General features: G+C 45.2%; 1 protein-coding gene across 2 annotated transcripts in view; it reads right to left on the bottom strand.

Annotated features, from left to right (window-relative positions):
- Positions 1-26,195, bottom strand: part of SHROOM2 (shroom family member 2) — a 162,847-nt gene that overhangs the window by 94,647 nt on the left and 42,005 nt on the right. For both annotated transcript variants that reach the window (XM_066599927.1, XM_066599928.1), the window contains exon 2: positions 15,846-15,991. In XM_066599927.1, coding sequence (XP_066456024.1) covers positions 15,846-15,991 — 146 coding nt within the window. The remainder of the gene's footprint in view (positions 1-15,845; positions 15,992-26,195) is intronic.

The following is a 26,195-nucleotide window of genomic DNA, read 5'->3' as shown; positions in this document are numbered from 1 at the left end:
AGGGTCCGCAGGGGTCACCGGCCAGGTACCAGGGTCAGATTCTGCTGTGGGATCCTGCATACAGAGTCCAACTCGGCCGTGTGCGTTCAGACTAAATTGGACACTATACAGCAAAACTGACATGGAAAAGGACTTGGGGATTTTAGTTAACTGTAAGCTTAACTGGAGCAACCAGTGTCAGGTAGCTGCTGCCAAGGCAGATAGGATCATGGGGTGTGGTGTGACTCCCACCGATCAGCAATTCATCCCTTATCCTACGGATAGAGGATAACTTCTAATTATGATAGGTTGAAACAAAAACACACAACAAAAACAAATAGTATTTACGTAAATCTGCCATAGGTTGGCCCCACAGAAGTTTCCGAAAACTTTGCAGTAGATGTGGGTGCAAGGTGGGCTGTGCGGTGAACTGCAACATCATTATTGCTTTGTAACCATTTAAAAAGTAAATAAAACTTTTGCTCTGGGAGATCCTGCGCGATAATCACCATTCCTCCCATTTACTGTAATTCCTGCTGCTTTCGGACAACTGCTTTACCAGCAGCAGATCCCGTACGTTACACTTGGTACTGGTGGACCATGGCGAGGCCAATGTCAACAGATTGCGACACGTTTTAACAGGTGGCATTGATACACTTTACAAAAAATATTAAAAAATTTTCAAACTTATGAGTGTTACTTTTTCCTTTGTAGCGAGGCCCCTTGAGCAGCCTAACAAAGGGGTTGTCCAAAAGTGCCCCGTTATAGTATTTAGGGTGCAAAAGTTGTGCTAAGAACATAAAGAGAGACAACAACTGCAATAAAGCAGATAACACACATGTACATGCGACAAGTGGCTGATCATGCCAATACTCACTGTGCCCACCGTAGGCATCACATACCGGGCCGGGCGCCCTCCGACTCTAGATGGATGCTACACATGCTGCGGCTTACAGCATGGGACTTGTTATTTAACTCTACCGGTCCACAGGGAACAGCTCTGGTTCTACCTTGACAATGGAACAGTCCATTATCTACTACAAAAGGGGAGGATCGGACGAGGACCTGCAAATCTCCCATGATGTGAACAATGCATTTTAAGAGCACCGAAACTACTTTAGTGCATAGCAATGTCCCTGCATTTGTGGTCCGGTGACAACTGTCAGTCCTGCAGACAGAAGCAACATTGTGCTGCTAGAAGCAGGAGGATGACAAAGCTCACCCCCTGCCGGCTGCTGAACTCACAGTAGCCCCCTCCTCGCTGGTAATCCGGGCCATTGTCTCAGCTTAGTGGATATAATTAGCCTAACAAAGCAGAGGAGTCTGTACCTGAGAGGGTCACCAGCGCCCCTCCACAAGCCATTACTGGCAGCCAATCACACCCATTTGTAGCACTTTTTATTTGTTTTGTTGTGGATTTATTTGTAAATGCCTCATGGATCTGGGTTATAAAACAACAAAAACACCCACAAAACCGCCTCATCACCCACAACCACCGCAGCCCAGTTTCAGAACTTTCAATGCAGGTTAAAAACAGAAAGCCAAATTCTTGCCTGGCAATAAAGTTGCTTTGGACAACAGACTGATTATAATGATCAGGGTTTTGAATATTATAAAGTTCTCAGGCTTTATTCACATTGGCACTATATACACCCCCACCCCAGGAGGAGTTGTCAGGATCCACGGAGACTAACTCTTTGCAACGTTGTTATAAGTAAGCGATTACACTATCAGAGCAAAAGGAGCATTTATTGCAGAAAACTGACCCCTTAGGCCTCATGCCCACGGCCGGGCTGGATTCTAAATCGAGAGTCACACAGCGGGATGCCACCCGTTTCCCAGCATTGACCTCCCGCTTACCTGTCCGGCGTCTTCTCTCTCCGCTCTGCGATGTGCAGGCTGGCGCACAGCGCCGCATGCGCAAAGCAGAGCCGGCGCGTCAGCGGTGACGTTTCTGTGCGAGGCTCCACGACGCCCGCAAAGAAATAGGACATGCCGCGATTTTAATACCGAGCAAGTTTTCACGAGGATAAATTGTGGCTGTCAGCATGGGATTGCATAAACTAATACAATCCTATGGCAGCGTGCGACGGCAGAAATTCAGCATGGAATCTTGCCGCAGAAGTTTCATCCGTGCTCATTGGGCCATGAAGGGAGGCTCTAGTACCCTGTTGTACCGCCTCTAGCTTGGATACAAGATGTGATACAGGCGGGCATGGAGGCTCTAGTACCCTGTTGTACCGCCTCTAGCTTGGATACAAGATGTGATACAGGTGGGCATGGAGGCTCTAGTACCCTGTTGTACCACCTCTAGCTTGGATACAAGATGTGATACAGGTGGGCATGGAGGCTCTAGTACCCTGTTGTACCGCCTCTAGCTTGGATACAAGATGTGATACAGGTGGGCATGGAAGCTCTAGTACCCTGTTGTACCACCTCTAGCTTGGATACAAGATGTGATACAGGCAGGCATGGAGGCTCTAGTACCCTGTTGTACTGCCTCTAGCTTGGATACAAGATGTGATACAGGTGGGCATGGAGGCTCTAGTACCCTGTTGTACCACCTCTAGCTTGGATACAAGATGTGATACAGGCAGGCATGGAGGCTCTAGTACCCTGTTGTACTGCCTCTAGCTTGGATACAAGATGTGATACAGGCAGGCATGGAGGCTCTAGTACCCTGTTGTACTGCCTCTAGCTTGGATACAAGATGTGATGCAGTGGGAAGAGAGGCTCTAGTACCCTGCTGTACCACCTCTAGCTTTAATACAAGATGTGATATGGGCGGGCATGGAGGCTCTAGTAACCCATTGTACTACCTCCAACTTGGATAGAAGATGTGATACGGACGGACATGGAGGCTCTAGTACTCTGGTGGGCTGTCTCTAGCTTGGATGCAAGATGTGATATGGACAGGTATGGAGGTTTACAGGTTCTGTATAGTATCCTGTGGCATAACAATACACATTTGCTGTAATTGAGCCTCCAGATTGTGCAAAATTATAGCCTTTTGAAGTTGGCATCCCAGTTTATGCCATACCAAACCAAGATTCTTCGCTGAACACAACCCTGCTTCCACTCTGCAGCAGCCTAGTTTCATTCTTCACACCGCCACCGGAAATGGAGGCGATGGTGGGTTCAGAAGCCGTACAAGGTAATGGTCGCCATAAGACCAAATGTCCTTCAGCCAAGTATCTGGAAATGGTTCCGACAGACAGCGGTCTGTAATGATGGTGCCACCCGTCTCTGAATGGTGGACAACAAAACAGTTGGAGCTGCTTGTGCTTGTCAGATGATCCTCTCTACTGGTGGTCTGTAGGGGGTGTACTGAGCCCGGTCACCTTGTGTGCCCTCACACATCAACTGGTCCCAACACCTCCTAATAGTCTGGTCAGACCCTCTGCTCTACTGGTGGTCTGCAGAGGGCATCCTGAGCCCAGCCACCTTGTGTGCCCTAACAGTCTGGTCAGAACAGCCCAGGTGGGGGACAATTCATCGATACGACCATCCAGCATCTCGTAAGCTATTAACGAGGTGAAATCTCTTCTCTGCATCGTAGACGCGTCTACTGGTCCACAAGCTCTACACAAGCGGAAGAAGAGGTCACTGCACACCAGGAGCCTCTGAGAATTCTAGGCCACGGGTGGAACCAATTTTTTGGGCCTTCGGTGAGATCATCGTTCATCTAATAACGTCACAACTCCCATCATTTACGTATCTGCCTGAGATGTAACTGCATGCTGAGTTTTGCAGCAAAAATGACAACTTCTCCTAGGGGCTGGGTTGTTTTGACAAGGAGTATTTCTGTTTAGCTCCATCATAGGAGCTGAACCAAATATGGCAGACGGACCTCACTGCCTATAGTGGGGTCTGTTGGAAGTCAGCCTGTGCTCATGCCATCCAGGGGTCCGGTCATAAATGCCTGAGACAGTAGTATACAATGCTGCACTATTTTTTCCGGTAAAATGACGATAACCAAAGAAACACACTATAGTCAATGAGTTCTGCCAGGCACCTCTGGTTTCGCTCATTTGATGGATCCAGCATGCCATGATGGAACAGAAATGGGCAGGAGTAGACATGCAATTTTTTCATGTAGCATCGATCTGTGTAAAAACATGTCCGTGTATAGCTATCACTCTATAGGATATAACAGGGCTGCATGGTGCCCGTGCCCCAAAATACTCTAGTGTGCCACAGGCCTTGGGGTGCATGTACACAGGCGATACTTCCATGCCAACTCCATCCGACTGCAATATGGATGGAACTTGTAAGGGAAAAGAGCCCACCGATTCCAATAGGTTAATTCACAGGACTAAGAGTTCTCTCCGACTAAGGGCTCCTGCCCACGGGCGATATGTCACTGCGTTACCCACAGCGATAATCTGGCCACAGGGAATGCAGTGAACACTTCCCATAGACTTAACTACGGAAAGGGCAGCCCGACGTCCACAAGCGATTCTCTACACGGGATTCAAATCGCGGCATGCTGTGATTGGCCGCGATTCTCTGCGTTAATCGACACAAGTCACATGGTTTAACACCAAAACGCTTCAGAATCACTGAAAAATGGAGTGTGACGTAGGTCAGATGTTTCCATGATACACGCGCTGTCACTAACCAATTGAACAGATCTGCAGCAACTGTAAATGCAAATTCATGGCAGAAACTGGAGTCTACGCTTTGGATTTTTGCATTACGTGGCAGAAGATGCGACGCTGAAACCTGCCACGTGCGCCGAGAGTTGTTGAAGTCCTATAGAATAGCAGCTTACTAAATATTACATGGTATAATCGCTGCTTTATATGGATGCTCTCCATATAATGCAGACTTTTATAAACAGCAAGAATAAAAGTCATGAGCTGCTTCTCTCTTCTACCACAAGGGGGAGCACAAGGAATCATTAGGAGAACTCCTACAACTACCAGCCCAACTAAATTATTAGCAGTAGTGAAAAATCATATGCTGTGAATTGTTACCAAAGTGCTAAATGGGAAAGAAAGGGGAGCCGACTATTATGGCCAACTCCTAGGGTGACCGCCAACTGTTTTTGCATGGTGGCTTACCATTGCCTCCCCCAGTTAACACCACAGTTTTCGCATCAGTGCAGAGTGCTGTATGTGTGCGCAAGTCCAAACTCAAGTGAAAATTGATATACACCTTCAGCACTTTCCGCCTGTGCTACCTCAAGAGCAAACTGGCAGCAACTTGTTAGCACTACAAATAACATTCCCCTTTTTTTTTTGACTAAAATACACACTTTTCAGGGAGGAGAAAAAAAAAGTCTCCATCTTTTAGTACGACGTCAAGAGGGTCCGGCAGCACCATACCCCTCTGACCGCTTTCATAATGATCAGGCACTACGCTTTTGTACTCTTAACTGATCATTAGGACCACCAACTGCATCATGAAGTAGTCTACTTTACTCCGCAGCTCCGGTCCAACTGCTACTGACTACAAGAGAGGCCATTGATTTCAATAGGGCTGCAGAAGTGCCAGCCTCATTGAAAGCAATGGGAGAACATCATGCTCCTGTGCCACAGCTGTGACAGGGGAATTCTTCATCCCCACGTGGAGTTCCCTTGTCACTGGACACTGTGACAATGCTGTGGGGACTCCCCACAGAGATGAAGAAATCCTCAACCACAGCTGTGCCAGAGGATCACGATCTTCATTGTATGTTGTTAATGGCGCTGCTGCCGCCGACCCCAATGACCATAAGGTGAAACCCCTGGATGTGACAGTATCCAGGGGTTACACATCCAAAAAAGACAGATGCCACAGTTACGTGTGTTTTAAAATCCGCTGCCCTATATTTACATTTTCAGACATGTGACTGCTGCCATTGAAAAGCATTGGCTTTAATAGATACGGATCGCAATCGCAAAAAACGTGCAGCAAAAAACGCTCGTCTGACTGAGCCCTAAAAATTACACTAGAGGGAAAGATCATGGGCAATATAAGCGAATGAGGTTTCCACAATCCTGTTCACACGCACTGAAAATTTTCTGTGTGGATTTCACGGCCCGACATGGAAAAAATAAGTGAGAAAATACTAATTTGCCATGGATTCTGCATGGGAAGGCTGATTACCCCTACTGATGATAACAGGGCTAATCCTTGTGCATCTTTCGCACATCCACAGCCCAAATCAGACATTTCTGCCACAAATTTAAAAAAAAAATTATAACCAAGAAAAAGGGGGGAAAGTGGGCATCACAATAATTAATATAGCAAATAGCGCCGGTAGCATGCTATGGAAAATTGATTCTTCTGCCACATTGCGGAAACCAATTGCAGTTTCTGCAAGCAGAGAGGGGGAAAAAAAATCATCGCACATACTTTATTTTCTTGCAGATTCCACACGGACAGCTTCCCTTGAAGTCAATAGAAGTTGTCCAATCTGCGGCCCTTCCGCGATCACATTGCAGAAAGGTCGCAGATTCTGGAAAAAGAGCAGGAGTTTGAAAAAAAAAGGGGGGAAAGAAAACCTGCGGACCATCTGCAGTCCAGTTGAAAACCGAAGCCAGCAGGTACATGTGGACGCCGCTGCTCCCAGGGCCAGATTTCACTGCAGGATTCTGCGTGTGTAGCTGGCCTTAGACCCAATGTCCACTTGAATGCACGGATTCCACTGCTGAACCCCGCAGCGGTATCCGTGCGTGCCTGCGGACATGGAAAGTAAAAGACCGTTTCTTACCTCTCCAGGTCCAGCGCGGGCCTCCTTTGTCGTGGCCGGATCTTCTTTTTTCAGCACAGCGGATGTGTCTGCTTTTTTTTCTTAAATCTCCCGCTTTCTCGCAGCATGTCCACAGTGACAGCTGCAAGCGGTTCGGACGGCTTACATTGACTTCAATGGAAGCCGTCAGCACGGTATCCACAGGACAATGGAGCATGCTGTGATCCACACGCCTGGGGGGAAATAAATAAATCACATCCGCATGCTTTTTACTGCCTTGCGGGTGCCCATGCATCACTATGGGTGGATTGATTTTCGAACTCCCGCACGGGTCCCGCAAATCAAATCCGCCCGTGGACATTGGGTCTTACTTGTCCCATATTGCGAGGGTAGTATTGGCCATTGTTTGTATGCTTCTTTATACATTCACCGAAAAAGCCAAAAATACAATACCTGAAGGTCTGCAAAGCAGACACGGTCGCCATTGGCGACCGTGTCTGCTTTGCAGACCTTCAGGTATTGTATTTTTGGCTTTTTCAGTGAATGTGTTTTTTTTTTTTTTCTTTTTTTTTTCTTTTTCCTCACCTCTGTAATTTTATGCTTCTTTATAGATTTGTTTATTTTGGGTGTTCTTTTTATATATTCTGTTTCGGTTATCACAAATTCCAGAAATATCTGCTGAGTGAACGTCCTGTAACTGTAAGCACAAAGTCAGGAGCCCCACAGATGGGTCCCATCATCCTGACATTGTCCAAGGTGGTTTCCTTAGAAGTGTACATCTGTTGTGAGAGTGGAGAACCGAGTCTAATCCTCCGATCTCACACACCAGGATAAAGGTGCAGACCCGCCGGCTGGCCCAAGGTTATCAGGATGTGGTTAGCGCAGGAATGCGGGGTATTTATTGGCATTACGCATCCACACTAGTAGGACCTTAATCTGCAGACAAAGGGCCTACCAAGCAGGAAAGCTTCACACTTCCACTGAAAAATGTATTGGGGCCTTCAGTCCTTTTAGCAAGCAGGTAATGGAGCAGCAACAGGTTCGGTGATTGGTATAGCATCACCTAGAGGGATAGAATAACAATACCCCGATGCAAAATCATCTACCAATATGCAAATCATACAGAATGTATTACAGCTATGCAAAGGGAACTTCGACTACTGTGAGTACAATGATGGAGCATTGCCATCTGGAACATACTCTGGTCTTGGATTCCAGCTTTACCGCACAGATGATGTATACTATTGTTCACAGTTGTCAGTCATTTCAGGCAGGGAAAAAGCCGACTGCAGTGTTCCTCAATGACAGAAATCAAGCCCAGGAAAAAAAAAAAAGTTTTTCCTGGGATCATTAAGTTAAAAGTAATGCATCAAGGAGGAGTCGTCGGAATGGAATAAAACTCTGTGTGATTGTAACACTGATATAAGGGATTACGATATCAGAGCGAATGGAGAATTTATTATGGAAGACTGAACACTTGAAGGGCGTCTCTAGTACCCCGTTGGGCCGCCACTAGTCTAGATACATGATGAGATGTGGTCAGGCATGGTGGTATACAGGCGCTGTATGATATCCAGTGACACATTTGCCCACAGATGTTGCAACGGAGCCTCTAAATTCTGCACACTGGTAGGCTTTCGAAATTGGCGTCCCAGATGGTCCCATACATGATATATCGGTGATAAATCTGGTGACCAGGCAGCCATGGAAGTGTGAATGTAGTGGAGGTATTCCTGCGACGCACTTGCTATGTGCAGCTGAGCATTATCCTGCTGGTAAATGCCTCTTGGAAGCCGCCATGAGAGAACACATGTGGCTGCAGGATGTCCTGAACATATCGCTGAGTTGTCATCGTCCCTCGTATCACTACTAAGGGGTGAGCGACTGTCATATGCGATGTCCCCCAGACCATCACACCAGCAGGTGGCAGTGTGCCGCTCCACAACAAAGGCAGGATGGAGGCGCTCACGAGGAGGCCTTCATACTCTAACACGTACGTCGTTGACTCCCAACAAGAACCTGAATTCATTGCTAAATTCAATATGGTTCCAGTCCACAGCAGCCCAGATTTCTCATCATGACACCACTGCAAATGAGAGCTATGTCTGGATGGTGGACAACAAAACTGTTTGATCTTCTTGTATGTGTTGGTGGATAAAACAATCAGCTCTACTAGTTGTCTGTGCGAGGTGTCCGAAGCCAGTTTGTGTTGTGTGCATGGCCTCATGTAACCACTGCTCCCAACACAACCTAATAATCTAGTCAGAACAGTCTAGATTCATTGAAAAGACCATCCTGCTTCTCTCGATCCAATGATGCGCCTCCTCTCAAAGTCGAAGAGACAAGTCTAGCAGTCAACAATCTCTCAACAAGAGGTCCACTACTCAAAAGCAGCCCCCAAGTGGCTTTTTATAGGGTAATGGTGGCAAGTCCCAGTGTTCAATCAGACCACAACCATCATCATTTACATATCTGTCTGAGCTATAACTGCAAGACGAGTCGACATTTTTATACGGGCACATTATTTTTTGTCATTGAAGGCTCATTTAGACAACGATTATCGCTCCAAATTCACTCAGAAGCCATATTTGGAGCGATAATCGTTGCATGTAAATGTGCCGGTCTTTCAGTTTTTTGTCGAACTACGGATGTCAGTTCGACTTGAAATCCGTCCTTCAGCAGAACAGCTGATCAGACGGACCGCACACTGTGCTCTGCCCAGTGATTACAGCTGAGACAATGTAATAAGCTGTTATCAGTGTGGCAGAACAAAGGGAACTTATTTAGAGAACAGCAGGTGGTCTTCTGAATAAATTCAGCTCCTGGCGGCTCACATACTACTAGGCATTAGTACCAATTAGTAGTTTATGCAAAATGATCGCTCAAAAGCCATCTTTTGAGCGAACATCTTTGTGTCTAAACGCACCTTCAGTCTATTTGAGAGAGCGATCTTACAGCATATTTTGCAATCCACACTTTTACAGCCTAATGACTTTGGCATATCTTCCGGGGAAGGGGGCTAGGCTAATTTGCATACCTTTTCCTAAGAAGCATAGCCTATAAGACTCCCTATGCCAGACAGTGGTCTCTGCAAGAAGAATCAGTCCACAAGGATCTGATGGGTACTATCTCAACTTTTCAATATAAGGTGGACACCTCTCCTTCCCGACAATTACATCAGCTCTATATAAGGTATGCTTTTGCTAACCAGCTTCAAACCATGTCCCAATAGTATAGTAGCGTAAAGAAAGCTAGTACAAGCAGCACTCACTTGTTCCCAATATGGCAGGATCTAATAGTACAGAGGCAGCAGCAAGTGGAACCCGGACTTAAGTTCCATAAGGTACACATGGAAGAATGGAGAGTCCACGGCAGCACATTGATGCAAAAAATGATTAAAATACTATATTCCTCCGTTCAAAGCATGGCTTCAACGTTTCGACCTCTGTGGTTACTAGGTCTTTGTCACGCTTGTAATTTTTTGCATCAATGTGCTGCCGTGGACCCTCCATTCTCCAAGTAGTATAGGGTTAGTGAAATGAATATGACTCCATGTTCTATCCTATGGGCATTTTGTGAGCCATCTTCTGTGTCAATTATTTTGTAATTTTACTTTAACAAGATTTGCTAAAATGTATTGAAGAATAAGCAGGGACCTTGATGATTAGAACATTCCAAGGACCTAGATTGAATGTCTCAGGTCATTGCGCCCTGTTCTTCTGTCCATCTCTAAACAATCATTGTTTATAATTAAAGTACCTTTGTATTCTGAGAAGTTAATCATGTAGGATTTTACTGAGCTGCTTTTCCTTCAGCAATTTAGACGTTAAATTCCTTATCTTGCAGGTTTATGTTTCTTTGACCAATGGTAATAAATGAATTAGAATAGATTTGAATTATTGTAATTAGATCATGTGCCTCTATAAAAGCTGCTGTCTGTCAATCAATAAACAGATAACTTTGATCATGCTAAGAGTTGATGTGATGATTTTTATTTTCCTGAGCTCAGCTTACCTTTAAAGGGGTTGTCTCGCGAAATCAAGTGGGGTTATACACTTCTGTATGGCCATATTAATGCACTTTGTAATATACATCGTGCATTAAATATGAGCCATACAGAAGTTATTCACTTACCTGCTCCGTTGCTAGCGTCCCCGTCGCCATGGTTCCGTCTAATTTCGGTGTCTTCTTGCTTTTTTAGACACGCTTGCGCAGATCCGTCTTCTCCCTTCGGCTCCGCTCGGCAGCATCGGCGTTTTGGCTCCGCCCCTTGTACGCGTCATCGCGTAGCTCCGCCCCCGTCACGTGCCGATTCCAGCCAATCAGGTGGCTGGAACCGGCACACGTCATGGGGCGGAGCTACGCGATGACGCGTGCAAGGGGCGGAGCCAAAACGCCGATGCTGCCGAGCGGAGCCGAAGGGAGCCGAAGGGAGAAGACCCATCTGCGCAAGCGCGTCTAAAAAAGCAAGAAGACACCGAAATTAGACGGAACCATAGCGACGGGGACGCTAGCAACAGAGCAGGTAAGTGAATAACTTCTGTATGGCTCATATTAAATGCACGATGTACATTACAAAGTGCATTAATATGGCTATACAGAAGTGTATAACCCCACTTGATTTCGCGAGACAACCCCTTTAACATTGAATTTGGACTTCAATAGCATATCGTATAGCAAATATTGGTATGGACTAACAATCGTTTTATAGAAAACATGTACAACGTATGCATGTTCTAGTAAACTATAGAAAACAATGAGAAAATTTAAGGCATTGCATGACTTATTGTTCAAGAGTCCCAAAACACCACGAGTGAAGGAAAAATTAGTGCAAATAGGCTTTAAGCTTTGCTAAATTGGTTTACATTAAAAAAAAAAAAAAAGGAATATCTGTAAGGCCATGTTCACACAGCGGTGTGTTTTTGTAAGTAAACTACAGTGGGTAGCTGCACGAATAGGGCTAAATGCAAACCCTATTTTATTTTTTTTATCATAAAATGTGTTCTTGCACACAGAGGTCTTCTCAATTAGATAGGACCATATTTCATGTCCAGACTATGGGTCCACAGAAGGATGCTGTGATTCTCCGTTGGGCCAGTATCTGTATATCAAGGTGTAAGTAATAACTAAGGATAATACAGATTCAAGTCAGATTATTATAACCACCAGCTAATATCCAGAGTAACCACAGTGTGCTACGCAGATAGTACACAGGCTGGGAGTGACTCAGTGAGGTGCTGGTGGGTTGTGCCATGCAGAGTACAGTGTATTCCACAGTTGCTGGAGGGTGCGTGGGGGAGGATCTATAGAGCGAACACAACAATCGAGCTGGTCCCATAGATGCTCATGAGGGTTAATTTCTTGGGAATTAGGAGGCCAGGGAAGTACATGGATGGCTTGGTTGTGCTCTTCCAACCACTATCAGGCACTTCCAGCAAGACAATGCGACAAGTCACACGGCTAGAAGATCCCATCTGCCCCAGGGAAGACAAACAGCATGTATGGGTGTACGTAATGTACCAGGATGGACCAATAGCCAAAGCAGTTCAGAGTGCCTTCCACATGGAAGAGAAGGCCAAAGAATGCCATGACAAAATTCCCCAGACCATAGCACTGCCACCAGCAGTTTGTGTTCTTCCAACAATGGTTGCAGGGCGTTTCTTCTCTCACCTCACACACCAACATCCATCCCTTCAATGAAGCAGAGAACGTGACTCATCAAACAAGGCAACCCTTCTCTGTTAAGTCACCAATTCTGATACTACTGGGCAAATTGAATCCTTTTCTTCCATTGCACCTTTCTTAGCATTGGTGCAGTGACCATCCATCTGCTTTAGAGCCCCATACGCAATAGGGATTGTTGAACTGTTTTAAGGCCCGTTTACTCGCAAATAATCTTTCAACCGGCCGAAAGATTTAGGGATGTATTTGCATAAAGAGTTAGTGGCTTTAATGGCCATTAACACTATCATCTTCATTTGCATGTAAAAGGACCTCTAGGAGTTGTTTGCAGAGCCAGCCTGTGTTTAAACACACTCCCAGCTGTGTAAACAGCCGACGGCAGATTGAATTGATTGCTTCTCAGCTAGTACAAACATGCCGCGGGGAGAACATCCTACAGTCTTTTGAAAGATGAACAAAATACATTCAAATGGAACGTATTTGCTCAGTCTTTCAGCCACTGAACGATGGATTTTATGTGAAACTAGGAGGTGGTCAAAATAATGTGACTGTGTATAATAAAATGCATAGAATTACAAACCACAATCCTTATCTGCAGTCATGAAGCATTAGTAGGAATTCCTGTTTTTCTTTGTGCCGCTATCTTATCAGGAGGAAGCTGCGCTCAGGCTGCCCAAAAAAGAATTCTATTATTTGTCACAGGAAGCCAGCAAGTCAGAGCATCACTTTAGATGACATACAAGAATATATATGTGCGTGTACAGATCCCAGGACTTTGTGCACTAATGATCACCCACTGGACGGGAAAACCTAGGACTTTAATAAATGTATGCCATCAGTGGTGGTTGTGCTAGTCAATGTGGCTACCTAACAACAAAGATCCTTCTTCCATTAGCTTGTATGCAGCACCCAAGTACAAGGTATAAAAGTACATCAGGACGGGATTTGGTACAAAAAGTTAAAGTTAACTATATAATGGTTTTCATGGATTGGGGGGAAAAAGGTGATTGTTTAACTAGTTCATTATTATTAATTTTATTTTATTTGCAGAAAGGATTTTTTTAACATATGTCTTCAGGGGCGGATTGGGAACTGGGACATGGTAAAATATTAGGTTGGGCACTAAATGAGTGCATTTCAACAAGGTGGCATTGGGAGAATGTGCCCATAGCCGACTCTACTCTACGCAGTGATCTACGGGTAGCGCCATATGTGAGCCATTCTGTATCATATTTATACATTCTATTCTGAAAATTCCTTACAGGGGTTGGCCAGTTACTGGACCATCCTGCTTCAATAGGGCTGAAGGGGTTAAAATAATAAACTGAAGCCTACTGACCCCTCTGCAGCCCATTGTGGATAATCCGCACCATCATGCGCTATGTGGGAACGTACGTACCCCTTCACATGACAGGATTCACAGTGGAAAAATTACATGTGGATTTTAGAGGTATAATTAACATTAAAATCTGCGTCTTTTTAGACTGGTTTTTGGTAGGGGGCCACAGATGGAATTTTCCCCGCCAACGACAGGGCAAATTTCACATGCGGATTTACGTGAATGAGCCCATCAAGAAGCAGCGACTTTCAGAGACAGAATGTATATGGAAAGAAGCATTCTCTTCTCATAGTGTGTTTTACTACGCCGTGGGATTCAGTCTGGTGGTTTCGTCACCGGTGTCGAAAAGAAGACGGACACACACACTTACTACTGTCAGCTTGTCATTGCCTAGGCTACCTCCTGTTCCTACGAACTCCTAGCACCAGCGTTATAACTGATTAAAGACGTATCCTTAGATATCCAGTGGGGTAGCAGAGTGCAGTGCAGGGGCAGCATCCTGCTCCAGCCTCCACTCCCAGCTCTGTTCCATGATTGGTGGAGCAGCGGACTTGACTGCTGCTCTACCAATTAATGAGACACACTGGTTCTAGTAGACAAGGAGGAGAAGCAGCCTGCTGCTTTTCTTTGTGCTGCTTCCTTCATTCGATGCTGTCAGTATTGTAGCACAATCTGCTGAGGTGGAATATATGGTCAATCTACCCCACTTCTCTTTATTTTACTTGTTTTAGTGCTTTTTGGCAAGATTAGCTTTTGTTCACTTCCTTAGCCTAGAAACAATAGACTAAATCAGCCCATAACAAACCATTCGTTTGTTAAAAAATAAATAAAACACAAACTTAAAAAAAAAAAATATTCTAGATATCTGGGTATGCTGCTCAAAGTCAGATAATGGCAACGCTAACATTTCAGGAAATGCGACAAAAATTTTATCTAATTCACTTTAAAGGAAAAACATCTCCAAACTTAAACACAAGCTGTCAGTCCTATCTACAGGCCGCCCATAGAATGCAAATATTGACAGAAGTGGTTTATTAATGCTCTGCTCGGACCATCAATTAAGGCCTTTTAAATAGGCAACAACTGCTCAAAATTCATTCAAACAGCCGAAAGTGAGCAATAATCGTTACATATAAACGCGTGCAGTCATGCACTATTCGTAAATTTGTCGTTAGCTGCCGGTTTTTAGCCAGCATAAAAACCATCATTCAGCTGATCAAAAGACGTTCCATTTGAATGGAATCGTCCAGTCTTTTGAGCGGCTGCACAATGGCTTGTGTCTGCCTTGCATGCACAATGAGTACATTGTTTACTCATGTGGGGAGAAGACAATGGAATTTGCTGGGCAGTTAATCCCTCATATAAACACACGCCCTGAAGAGCAAACAGCAGCTACTGAGTTTACTTTAGCTAATTAGAGGATTAAAAGCCATTATCTGTACATGTAATTTTATGCAAAAATACCATCAATTCGTTCAATGGTGTGGTCGTTTCAGGGATAATCATTAAATGTAAAAGGGCCTTAAGGGCTTCTGCCAGCTTTTCTGATGTATTTTATGGCGAGAACAGCACAGTCTGCAGTACTAGGTCTTCCCATTATAAATACTGGAACCCAAATGAATACTATTAGACTGAATGATCCCTGCATTAGCTGGTGTCTGACATCCTGTGGTCAGTAATGCAGTACCACGTGACAGCCACATCATGACCTGTTCTTCAATAATGTGCAGACCGCTCCGCTGGACAGCAGAAGGCAACATTCGGCATGAAGTATGCCGACAATCCAATGTGGCTGCACTGTGGATTTGAAGGTTAAAATCAATTAGGAAGGTGGGGCAAAGGCTGGGAGGTGGAATTGCGTTTTTTTTTTTCAGTGCATCTGCGTACATCGGCCCGAAAAAACAAATGACATCCGCGATCTCCCAGAAATGGTTTCCGCCCATACAGTAGTGAGCATGGATGTGGGCAACAAGACAAAGTTCTTTCATCAGTGCCGCCATGGTGAAGTTTTCACAAGGTTAGTACCGCACACAACCACATACATCATTAGAAGATACACAACAAAAAAAAGTTTCTTTTTCCTTTTAAGCATTAGGCCAATATTGTCTTAAAATTTGCCGCTAGCAATAAATAAAACAGTGTTTATAATAATGCAGAGATTCAGACCTTTTCACGACCATCTTCAATGTTTTATGAGATCCTTTCACCAGACAGATTGCTTCCTGGCGGTAACCGGAGAGCGGTATGTCATTTATATTCACAAGTTCATCTCCAGCCATTAAAATCTCGCCAGCTTTGCTCCCTTCTTCAACCTGCAACAAAAATAAGATTAACTGTAACATTTACATCAGCAAACCAATAAAATGTACTCGCATGACCCAAGAAAACCGCGAACACAGACTAAACAACCCGTAACGTGACGCCCGTGGGACTGGTTTGTTGGATTAGGATATCCCATTGAATAGCATGATTTTAGGACTTTCGGGGTTGCTGTCAACCTAGAAGTCTCCAAGTCATCACAGGACCCCAGCCCACCAGCAGAGATTTTCAAGATTTAGGCCTCCTTTCCACGGACGGATTTCCGCCGCGTAATACGCGGTGAAAATCCGCCGCATTGCCCGCAGCTATTAGGTACTATTGAACCTAATAGGTCAATGCTCACGGTGCGGAATTCCATTGCGGAATTCCGCACCATGAAATCTCCAGTCCTCACCCGCGGCATGCTCTATTTGCCGCGGGTGTACGTGCGGCCGGCTTACATTGCAGTCAATGGGAGCCGTCCGCTCACGCTATCTTCCGCTGTAGCATATGACACGGCTGGCCGCGTCATGCCGAAACGTCATGCGGGACCCAGGACGCCGGATCCGCTGGCAAGTATGGGGTCTCTGGGGGGGGGGGGGGGGGGCGCCGTGACGGGCTTCGCCGCGGAATATTCTGCGGCGGAGCCAGTCACGGCCGTGTGCAGCCGGCCTAAGGATATAAAGTTGCCAATCTAGATCATATCAGGTTCAAACAGTAACTAAGCTCCACAAATTCCGAGACCCCACTTCACACGTGAAAGCACGATATCGCGCCTGCCAACGTGCACTTTCCCCATTGATGCAAAGTGTTTTTGTGTTAAAAAAAAAAAAAAAAAAAACGCCTCGCATCACCCCAAGGAAGTAGCGACCCTACGGGGCAGCTTTCAGGATTGACAAGTGTTTCCGATTGTTTTGAATGGGAAACCTTGCACGCTGTGCATTGCTTTTGCTGGCCCCATTGCAGGCTTCATAGCTCTGGGCGAGTTTTCCTTCAATGGAAGTGTTCAAACAAAGGCCTCATGCTCACAGCCAAGTGGTATTTTGACTGCAAAATATCGCAACGAAATCAGACCCGGTGCCCAATCAGAGACCCCCTAGAGACCCATACTCTTGGCCGGTGAGTCAGCGCGCATGCGCCGGGCAGGACGTGGATTCCCGCGATAGTTCTGCAGTGCTCACCGCGGAAGTGCCGTGGGACGGACGGCATCCAGCGACTGCAATGGAAGCCGCCCGTGCGATTTACCACACCAAATAGAGCATGCCGCGATTCTCCCCCACAAGTAGAAAAATTGCAGTTGATTTCCACTTGCGGGGAGGGAAGAATTTTAACATAGCATGTCTAGGGACAGACATTGCTGCGGAATTCGCGGCAGGGGCGTCTGACTGCGAATTCCTCAGCTAAAATCCGTCCATGGCCATTGGGCCAAAGGCTGGACAGACATCTGTCTGGGATGATTTAGTGATCCTGCACTGAGCAGGGGGTTGGACCCGATGACCCTGGAGGTCCCTTCCAACTCCACCATTCTATGAACTGTGATGCCATTATCCTTTATTTGCTTCATATAATAAGTGATTGTATCGCTTTAGGTTTACAACGGTACATACAAGCAGCTAGGTCATCAACTGTACAACAAGCCACGTCTGACATGCCCAACGCAAGCTGGCACACGGAAAGTCCAGTAAAAAAGGACGACAGGAGATTTATGCACGACAGGAAAAAACAACAAGCTGGTTATTTCTAATCCTGGATGGAGATAAGCTCAAACTGGTTCTTTATTTACTCATATTAAAGTGGATCAGTCAAGTATATAATTTATTGCGCTGTAGCTTAGAGATGAAGGGAGTCTGTAAACAAGTAAACTGATGGCTTATTACTAGGATGTGCCGTAATTTGCCAACTTGATCTGAGATCCGACTGCTGGGACCCGCATCAATCTTCACAATGAAGTAGCTGTGCTGCACCACCAAGAGAAGCAGAGGCCTGTTCATCACCATAAGGCCTCCTTCACATGGGTAACATGGCATCACCGCGAGAAAATCACAGCGATTATCGCACGGACGAGCGATGCGATATCACTGCGTCTTCTCAGTCCCCAACAGTTTCTCTTCATCATCTTCTGGCTGGGGAGATTGAAAAATCCCCGCCTACTGGAAGCGCTGGCTGTGATTGCCTGACGCTTAGCCAATCACAGCCAGCACTTGATGAATGGCTGTGATTGGTTCATCGAGCGCTGGCTGTGACTGGCTAAGCATCAGCCAATGACAGCCAGCGCTTCAAGGAGGCGGGGATTTTTCAATTCCCGGCCAGAAGATGATGAAGAGAAACAGCGCAGGGACCTGGGGAGAAGCGGCAGCAGAGAGCACTTCTAAGGTGATGTATTTGGTTTTTCTTTTGTCTGCAGCTAGGGTTTAGCTTATGGCTATGACAGTAGGATTTCCTACTGTCAAAGTTGCATCCCACTGCATGAAAACCGCGTTTTCGTGCGATGCAACAGAAATGAAGGCTTCATAGGGAAACGTGGGCTACAAAACCTCATGAGTCACGGGCATATCGTGGGACCCGCAAGGATTTTGTGTCCGGTTGTCACGTTACAAAATATTGCATGTGTGAAGTAACCCATAAGAAAGCATGGGCTTCACATACATGCGATTTGTAACATTGTAGCAGGGCGACTTTGTCGCCCGTGTGAAGGAGGCCTCATGGGCATCAGTGGTTTAACAAATGATTAATTTTCACTTTAAACTTGGGAGTATTAATTTGAATGGACGAAAACAATGAAGGGGAGGACGGACGATTGTTTGTCCCTCAGATTGAATTGGCCCGTGTAAAGACCCAGTAGATGAGGGTCATCAATCTCATTGATCGGCGCTCGCCATCTGCAGCCAACTGCTTGGTGCAAGAGGATCTCGCAGCTTGTGGAATCTCTGCACATTCCAACACAAATACTCCTCCGAAAACATAGACTGAATGGAGTAATGAGCTTGTGCGTCTCCGCTGGCACATCTGCAGCGCACATCCGACTCTCTGAGACGGATCCTCTTGTAAATATTTGTCAGGTTTTCCATAAACTAATCCCCCACATGGGAATATACTGCGATTTCTGAATTCTTGTCCAAAGAATAATACTAGCGTCAGCATCTATGGTCCTCCTAAAGTTTCAGATGGTCAACAAGGGACCCCGTGACAACAGATCAGCCACTTAGTGGTAGCAATAATTACATATTATGGTCCATACTACAGCGTGGTGACATGGCTCATAGCAAGAAACTGATTTTAGGGCTCCTGCAGACGAGTGCAGGTGTGTACACGCTTGCGAGATGTGCAGGCAGCGCTATTATGTGGTTCCGCGGGCATAGCAGCACTGTTTACTGCACTTCTCCACGCTACCCGGATTATTCATATCGGTGTGGAAAACAGCCGAGCCGTGATTAAAGCGGCTCAGCAGCCTAACCCCTTAATGACGCGGCCCCTTTTTTTCTTTCCATTTTTGTTTTTTCCTCCCCCTTAAAAAAATAAATAAATAAAATGGCAACTCCTTTATTTATCCATCGATGTCGCTGTATGAAGGCTTGTTTTTTGCAGGCCGGGTTGCATTTTTCAATGGTGCCATTTACTGTACCATATAATGTACTGAGAAACTTTTAAAAAATTCTAAGTGGAGTAAAATCGACATTCCGCCATCTTTCAGTGCGTCTTGTTTCTACGGCGCACAAACTGCAACAAAAATGACATGATAACTTTATTCTGTGTCAGTACGATTGCTATGATACCAAACTTGTATAGTTTTTTTTTTTGCTGTACTATTTTTTTTTTCAAAGACATTTAATTTTTTTTCAATTATTTTCTGCCGCCATCTTGTGCGCGCAATAACTTTTCCGTCAACGTGGTTGAGCGAGGGCTCATTTTTTGCGGGATGTCCTGTAGTTCCGTTAGTACCAATTCGGAATACATACGACTTTTTGATGGCTTTTTATTGCTTTTTTTTTCTGGGAGACAGGGTAACTGAAAAAGTGCATTTTTGGCGTTCTTTATTTTTTTTTTTCCGGACGACGTTCACCTTGCGGGGTAAATAATGTGCTACTGTGATAGACTGCACTTTTACGGATGTGGCGATTCCATTTTATTATGGCAAAAGGAGGGTGATTCAAACTTTTATTACTTTTACAATTTATAAAACTTTATTGATCGAGAGAAACCCTGCGGCTCCACTGAAAAATGCTTGGGTCTCCCACTAACTTCAATGGGGTTCGTTACTCGAACAGAGCTCTCGAACACTACAAAAAGCTTGGGTCGAATAACGAGCACCCAAGCATTTTGGTGCTCGCTCATCTCTAGATTTCACATTTGATCCATGGTTCGGGCTCATCCACATGGCTGTATCTTCAGACACCAAAATATGTCGATTCCTTGATTTCTGCCCATCAACTTTTTTACGCGCTTAAACAAAAAAAGAAAGAAAAAACCTGAAGTCAATGGAGGCCGTTTGATCCGCTTCCATTGACTCTGCGTTTGTTTTCACGTGACCGTAAATCATGTAAAAAGCACAGTTATGAATAGAACAATGGGTTCTATTCTCTGCATATTACATACATAACATGCGGCTTATTTACCTTCGTGCGAACAAGCCCCTACCCATTCATTTTAATTAGATCCACTATTATTCATTAACCGGGAAGAATTACCACAAAATAAATAAATATGCTCAATCTCTTTAATTATTTCCTAGGTAGTGCCCTTGATGGAGTACACGAGTCACAGGAACCTCATTCATGTTGTGCAATCGCAAACTTTGCAAAAAAAAACGCCTCTGGCAAATGACGTAGAGTAAACAGCGGCGTGCCGTGGAAAAGAACTCAGAGTGTTATAGGTTAGCGGCGGAGCCAAATTCCATTGTGACTCTGTGATCAGTAAGCAGGATATGCGAACGCCGACATGAGCGGGCTTGTCAGCCGCAGCCCTGACCCACATGTGTATCAGCAAATATGGGGACTTATTAACCAGAGAGTATGCTGCATAATAGGGGTGAGCCAGTCCGGCTAAACACTAATCAGACGTTAGCTATTCCTCGTTTTCTTAGAAAAGTCCTACAAAGAATTTTTATGGCAGCCGGGTTTATATACAATGTAAACATGGCAGGAATCAGGGCAACTCCCATCAACAAGGAAGCTTGCACAACGCACATGTTCTGCTGGTTATTGGCACATCCTCCAAGGGCAAACATGTGGAGGGTGGTGGCGCCAGACGAGGCCTCTGCTTCTAATACGCACATTAGAAAATAATGCAAAGTTAAAGGGAATCTGTCACCAAGTTGTGGAGTCTGGGGGTGTAAGTTTTAGGCTTACCTCCCCCGTTGTTTTCCCACTGTGCATGCTGTTACGTAAGTAGTCCGCCTGTTCTAGTTTTATAATGGGGGGACTACTTAGCAGAACCGCTGAATGCACTCAACAGCAGCTTGCTGCGCTCACACCGGGGTGACGACGGGGAACTTACATCCCCAGACTTAGCCGGTCACCTACCTCCAAGCCCATAAACTATAGGGCTAAAAGTAGGTGACCGTTTTCCTCTTTCATCTCTTTGGCTGTAGAAAAGGCTCTCTTTTGAAAGGGGTTTTCTGGGCACAAAATTGAAATTCTGAAAATGCTGAAATCTAGTAGGTACAGGTAATTAGTGGCAACCTGTGCCCGTTATCTGCCACTCTGAACCCTCTTCTTCGTCCCGTGCAGTCAACGATCTGCCACTATGCTTATGTGCATCACTTCCCTAGTCAACAAAGCAACAGACAGGCAACTCCCAGCATGCATTGAGCTTGTTCACCGCCGAGCACTGTAGCTCCACCCACAACCTACTAGCACCTCCTACTCAGTGCCAGGAAAAGCCTGCTGAAGCTGGTAGACCAGGTCCTCCGACACCCAGAACTGCACATGAGCAGTACGGCACAATGCTTCCACTCCTGCCCTCCCATCATGCACTGCTCACAGGATATTGGAGGCCATCGACAGGGGAGGAAGTAGCAAAGGTGGACAAGGAAGTGGAGATATTTCACGTGACCCTCCACCTGAAAACTAAAAAAAAATGAACAAAGTAGCTAGACCAAATTAGGCATGCGCTGGCACATACACTGGGCATGTGCACTTTGTGCAATGGGAGTCCCCCCCTCCTTATGACACATAAGTAGGTGTCTGTTTATTGGTACTCGCACCACAAGCGCGTATATTGGCATGCCATTACGTTCTTCAAAGACATGTGCCAATACATGTACATATGTCATCAGCTATGGGATCGGTTATCCTTACTTTTGGGTGCCTCCTCTTTTCGATATCATTATCACTAACAGCCGGCTCATGTGCCGATAGCCCCCTTCCCCCTGAAGAGACCATTGTGTGGTGAAACATGTCAGGGGGAGGGGTGTTTTTAGTTTTAATACATGGATTGCTAAGGAGTTACATGTATGTGATTCTCGTAGTGGTCTTCATCTACAGTATTATACTTCTCGTTTAGGACACTGGCTTCATATCAATTCTAGGTTTCAGTTACTACATGGAACTTATAGCATTAAGCCCCGAGTTATTTTATTACCCAGTAGAAGTCATATTTTATTTATTCTAGTGATGATAGAGTTTGGGCATGTGTTGCTGATTAAGAATGCTTGATGGAACCTATTGGAGCTCCGTCTCCGTAGGGGTCGTGTCTTGGTTTGGATCTACACTGAAGGCCTCCAACGTCTTGGCCTCCGACGCAGACGTGGTGAGCGGATCCTTATTAGTTCATGACAATGCATTTGGTCATTTCAGATCCTCTTGAATCGGGAAGATCTGAGAGGGCCGAAATCATCAATCACTCAGTTCAAGAAGGTTTCCCTTACGCATAACATTCAGGAAGGGCGGGCGATTCTTTCTGCATTCTGCAACAGAGCTGGCTGTAGCCAATGCTTCCCACATCCCCAGGATTCCCCGCTAGTTCACAGTAGTCTCCACCCATACCAGGGCCACAAAGTCCGGGGCAGTGCATCACCACCTTGCAGCTATTTCCCAAAATTGTACCTATGAAGTAAATGTGGGCCAAATTGGCAGCAAAGCAATAACACAAAACTGTCCATCCATTGCATCACCACACTGTGATACAATGCCAAAAACAGTGACTGTACTTCCACAAGCAAACTGTGTGGATGTAAGGCCTAAAGCATTGTGATTACAGCTCTGGACTATAGTACAGTCTATAACGATTAGCGCTCAAGAAAAATCGTTCGATTTTTGGCTGCATTTATCGGTCATTTTCGCTCATTTGAACAATAAATCACTTTTCGTTCATTTTATGCAGCATAAAAACCATCGTTGGCTCGTTGACCAATGGTTTGGTTTAGGTACCGATCAGTCGGTCTCATTCACCTATACAGTGAATGACTGAACGGTTTCTCGTTTGAAGGAACCAACGACGTATCTGCGTGTATAAACAGATGCCTGAGCGATAGAGCGAACTCAGACATCATTCGCTCATTCCAACGATGAATCGGCAGGTCTGGACGGAGCCTTCCTCGGTATCGGGTAAATAAACCAAAGTTTACTAAGGATTAAACCGTAAAGGGCCCTTGGTGGAATATATATTTCACGTTGTCTCTCCAGGAAAGTCTACGTCAACCAATATTTCTTGAGCAAAAATACAATTCATGTAAAAAGGTGGTCTCAGGGAGGCTTTTCTAGGACACGTTCCAATGACTGAAGTGTGGGCGGCTGCCGTGAACGCACATGAGAGGCGTGTTGGCTCATTAATGGAAGCCCATAATCAGCGGCAGTGAGAAAACGATGAGTGTGCCGGCCTACAACTACTCTTTATATACTTCTAGCCTTCATCATGTTTCTGCTTCCAGGAACTCTACCTCTCACCCCGGGGTAAACAAACATGTACAGGGGACCGGGGCGACAGCAAAACTTTCCCATGCCGGTAACTACATATGTATGTATATAGGGAAAACATCACCTAAACACAAAACGCAAACATATAAAATATATGTAGTTTTATCAAAGGGTATATTTACATACAGCCCCTAGAGCGTTACATGCTACCCTGTTTCCCCGAAAATTAGACCTACCCAAATTTTCAGGGAGGCTTAAAGTATAATCCCTACCCCAAAAATAAGCCCTAGATGTATTACATAAAAAAATTAAAATAAAAAAAAATAAAATTACCCAGCAGGCTAGGTCCAGATACCTCCCACTGCTCCCCAGAGCTCAGGCATGTTTCTTGCAGTCCTTGAAGATCCCTTCCTGGTTACGGGATTCATAAATCCCACCTCCAGGAAGTGATAGCTCTTATTGGCTGCCGATTGCTCGAGAACCAATCAATGCAGCACTTGATGAACCAATGCCATGGCTGTGATTGGTTTATCGAGCATTGCATTGATTGGCTGAGCATTGGTCAAAGAATTAATCCCATCCATTGAGTTGTGGAGGCGAGATTTATGAATTGGTCAATCAATGCCACGGCTCAGCATGTCGGAGCTCCGAAGAGCAGAGGGAGGGACCTGTACTGAGCCAGGTAAGTATAAGACACCCCCCCCCCCCGAAAATAAGACCTAGCACCTCTTTTGTGGCAAAAAAATATTATAAGACAGGGTCTTATTTTCAGGAAAACACGATAGTCGCACAATTCTGCTAGGTCATCAAAAGGCCAAAGCCTTCAGGACAGGCTTCAAGGGATTTTCCACGAATATAAAACATGGCTGCTTTCTTTCATACCTGTCTATAGGTTGATTATGGTACTGCAGCTCAGCCCTATTCGCTTTAAGCTGTGAAACGCTGACTCACACCATCTGTGGACAGTTGTCCACTATTTGGGGGAAAAAGCAATGTTTTTCTGATCCTGGGCAACCCCTTTAACCTCTTCAGGATGCAGTCTAGTTTGGTACTTAAGGAGGCGCCATTTTTTTGGGGGGGGGGGTGGGAGTTCATCTGCACTTTTCAAAAGCCATCTTTAATTTTTCGATGTGTGTTTTTATTGGTACCATAACTTATATTCATTTTTTGGGAGAGGTATGCAGGGTGAAAACCCAATCTTTCCATTTTTTTTAAAGGTGCTAAAGGCTAAGTTCACACAAGCTTACGGTTCCAGGGTATTACACGCACGGGTTTTGGGCACGTAATACACTGCATCAATCTCCCATTAACTGCTACGTTGCCGCTCACACGAATTGCACAAAATAGGGGAACAAGAAAAATCGCAGCCTGCTCTATGCGGACATGAATTCCGTGCACATACACGCCAAAATGGTGCATGGCGATTGGCAGCACACAGCAAGTACACAATGTCATTGTGTATCACGTAACGAAGTGCGTCTGTCTGAGCCCGGCCCTAGACGCTATCTGCAAGCTGGAATGATTATGATGATACCAAAATTATGCCGTACTGTGTAAAAGTTTTAGGCAGGTGTGGAAAAATGCTGCAAAGTTAACGAGCTTCGACCCCTTAACAGCGGATGTTGCAGTTTTGTAAGAGACCCATTTTCATAAATAGTGTTCCTGCAAAATTTTGCACTCCTACCCTACAATTTATTCTGCGCCACCACAGCCGAAAAAAAGCGTAAGTGGCTATACTCCTCCTTAGGACATCCCCAATTCAGGTCTCTTCTGCAAGCTTAGATCCAAATGGTCAACTTATTACCTTAGAGAGGCTTCCTTAATAATGGCGCTCCTCTTATTTGCCCCTAATACCTCCCAGATGAGATTTCTTCAAGTGGTCCTTAATAAGCTTCCTTAGCTACCTCCTGCAGTGCTTCTCAGCAGAGATTTTTAGGCCATTTTTTTCTATGAAATGGACCCCTTTTCTCTATAGGGTAAACCCTCCACAATCCCAACTCTCCAGGGAATTTTGTAAGTTGATTAGATGTTAGGCTTTGATCTCTGGTGCAAAAATCACCCGTCTGATAAGTCCTTTTTCTCTTCACCCTACTGTACCCATACACTTCTTTGGGAGTATACCAATTCCTTGGCTTTTACTCTCAGCAGATATGGGTACCATGACCTGGTCTGACCATTCCCCGATGCAGCTTTCTTTCATAGGCTCCTCTACCAGTACTCGCATATTTGCCATCGGCATCTAAATGAACATATGCTCAAGAGATTGCAGTTTTTGCACTGAACTTTGCAAGCATTTGAAATCCTATTTTGAGACAAATCTTGGCACGGTTTGCTCAGAAACTACCCTCTGGGAAAGCTCATAAAG

Source organism: Eleutherodactylus coqui, chromosome 4 (genome assembly GCF_035609145.1).
Source record: "Eleutherodactylus coqui strain aEleCoq1 chromosome 4, aEleCoq1.hap1, whole genome shotgun sequence".
Classification (NCBI taxonomy): domain Eukaryota; kingdom Metazoa; phylum Chordata; class Amphibia; order Anura; family Eleutherodactylidae; genus Eleutherodactylus; species Eleutherodactylus coqui.
This window is presented reverse-complemented; position numbering and strand designations above follow the sequence as displayed.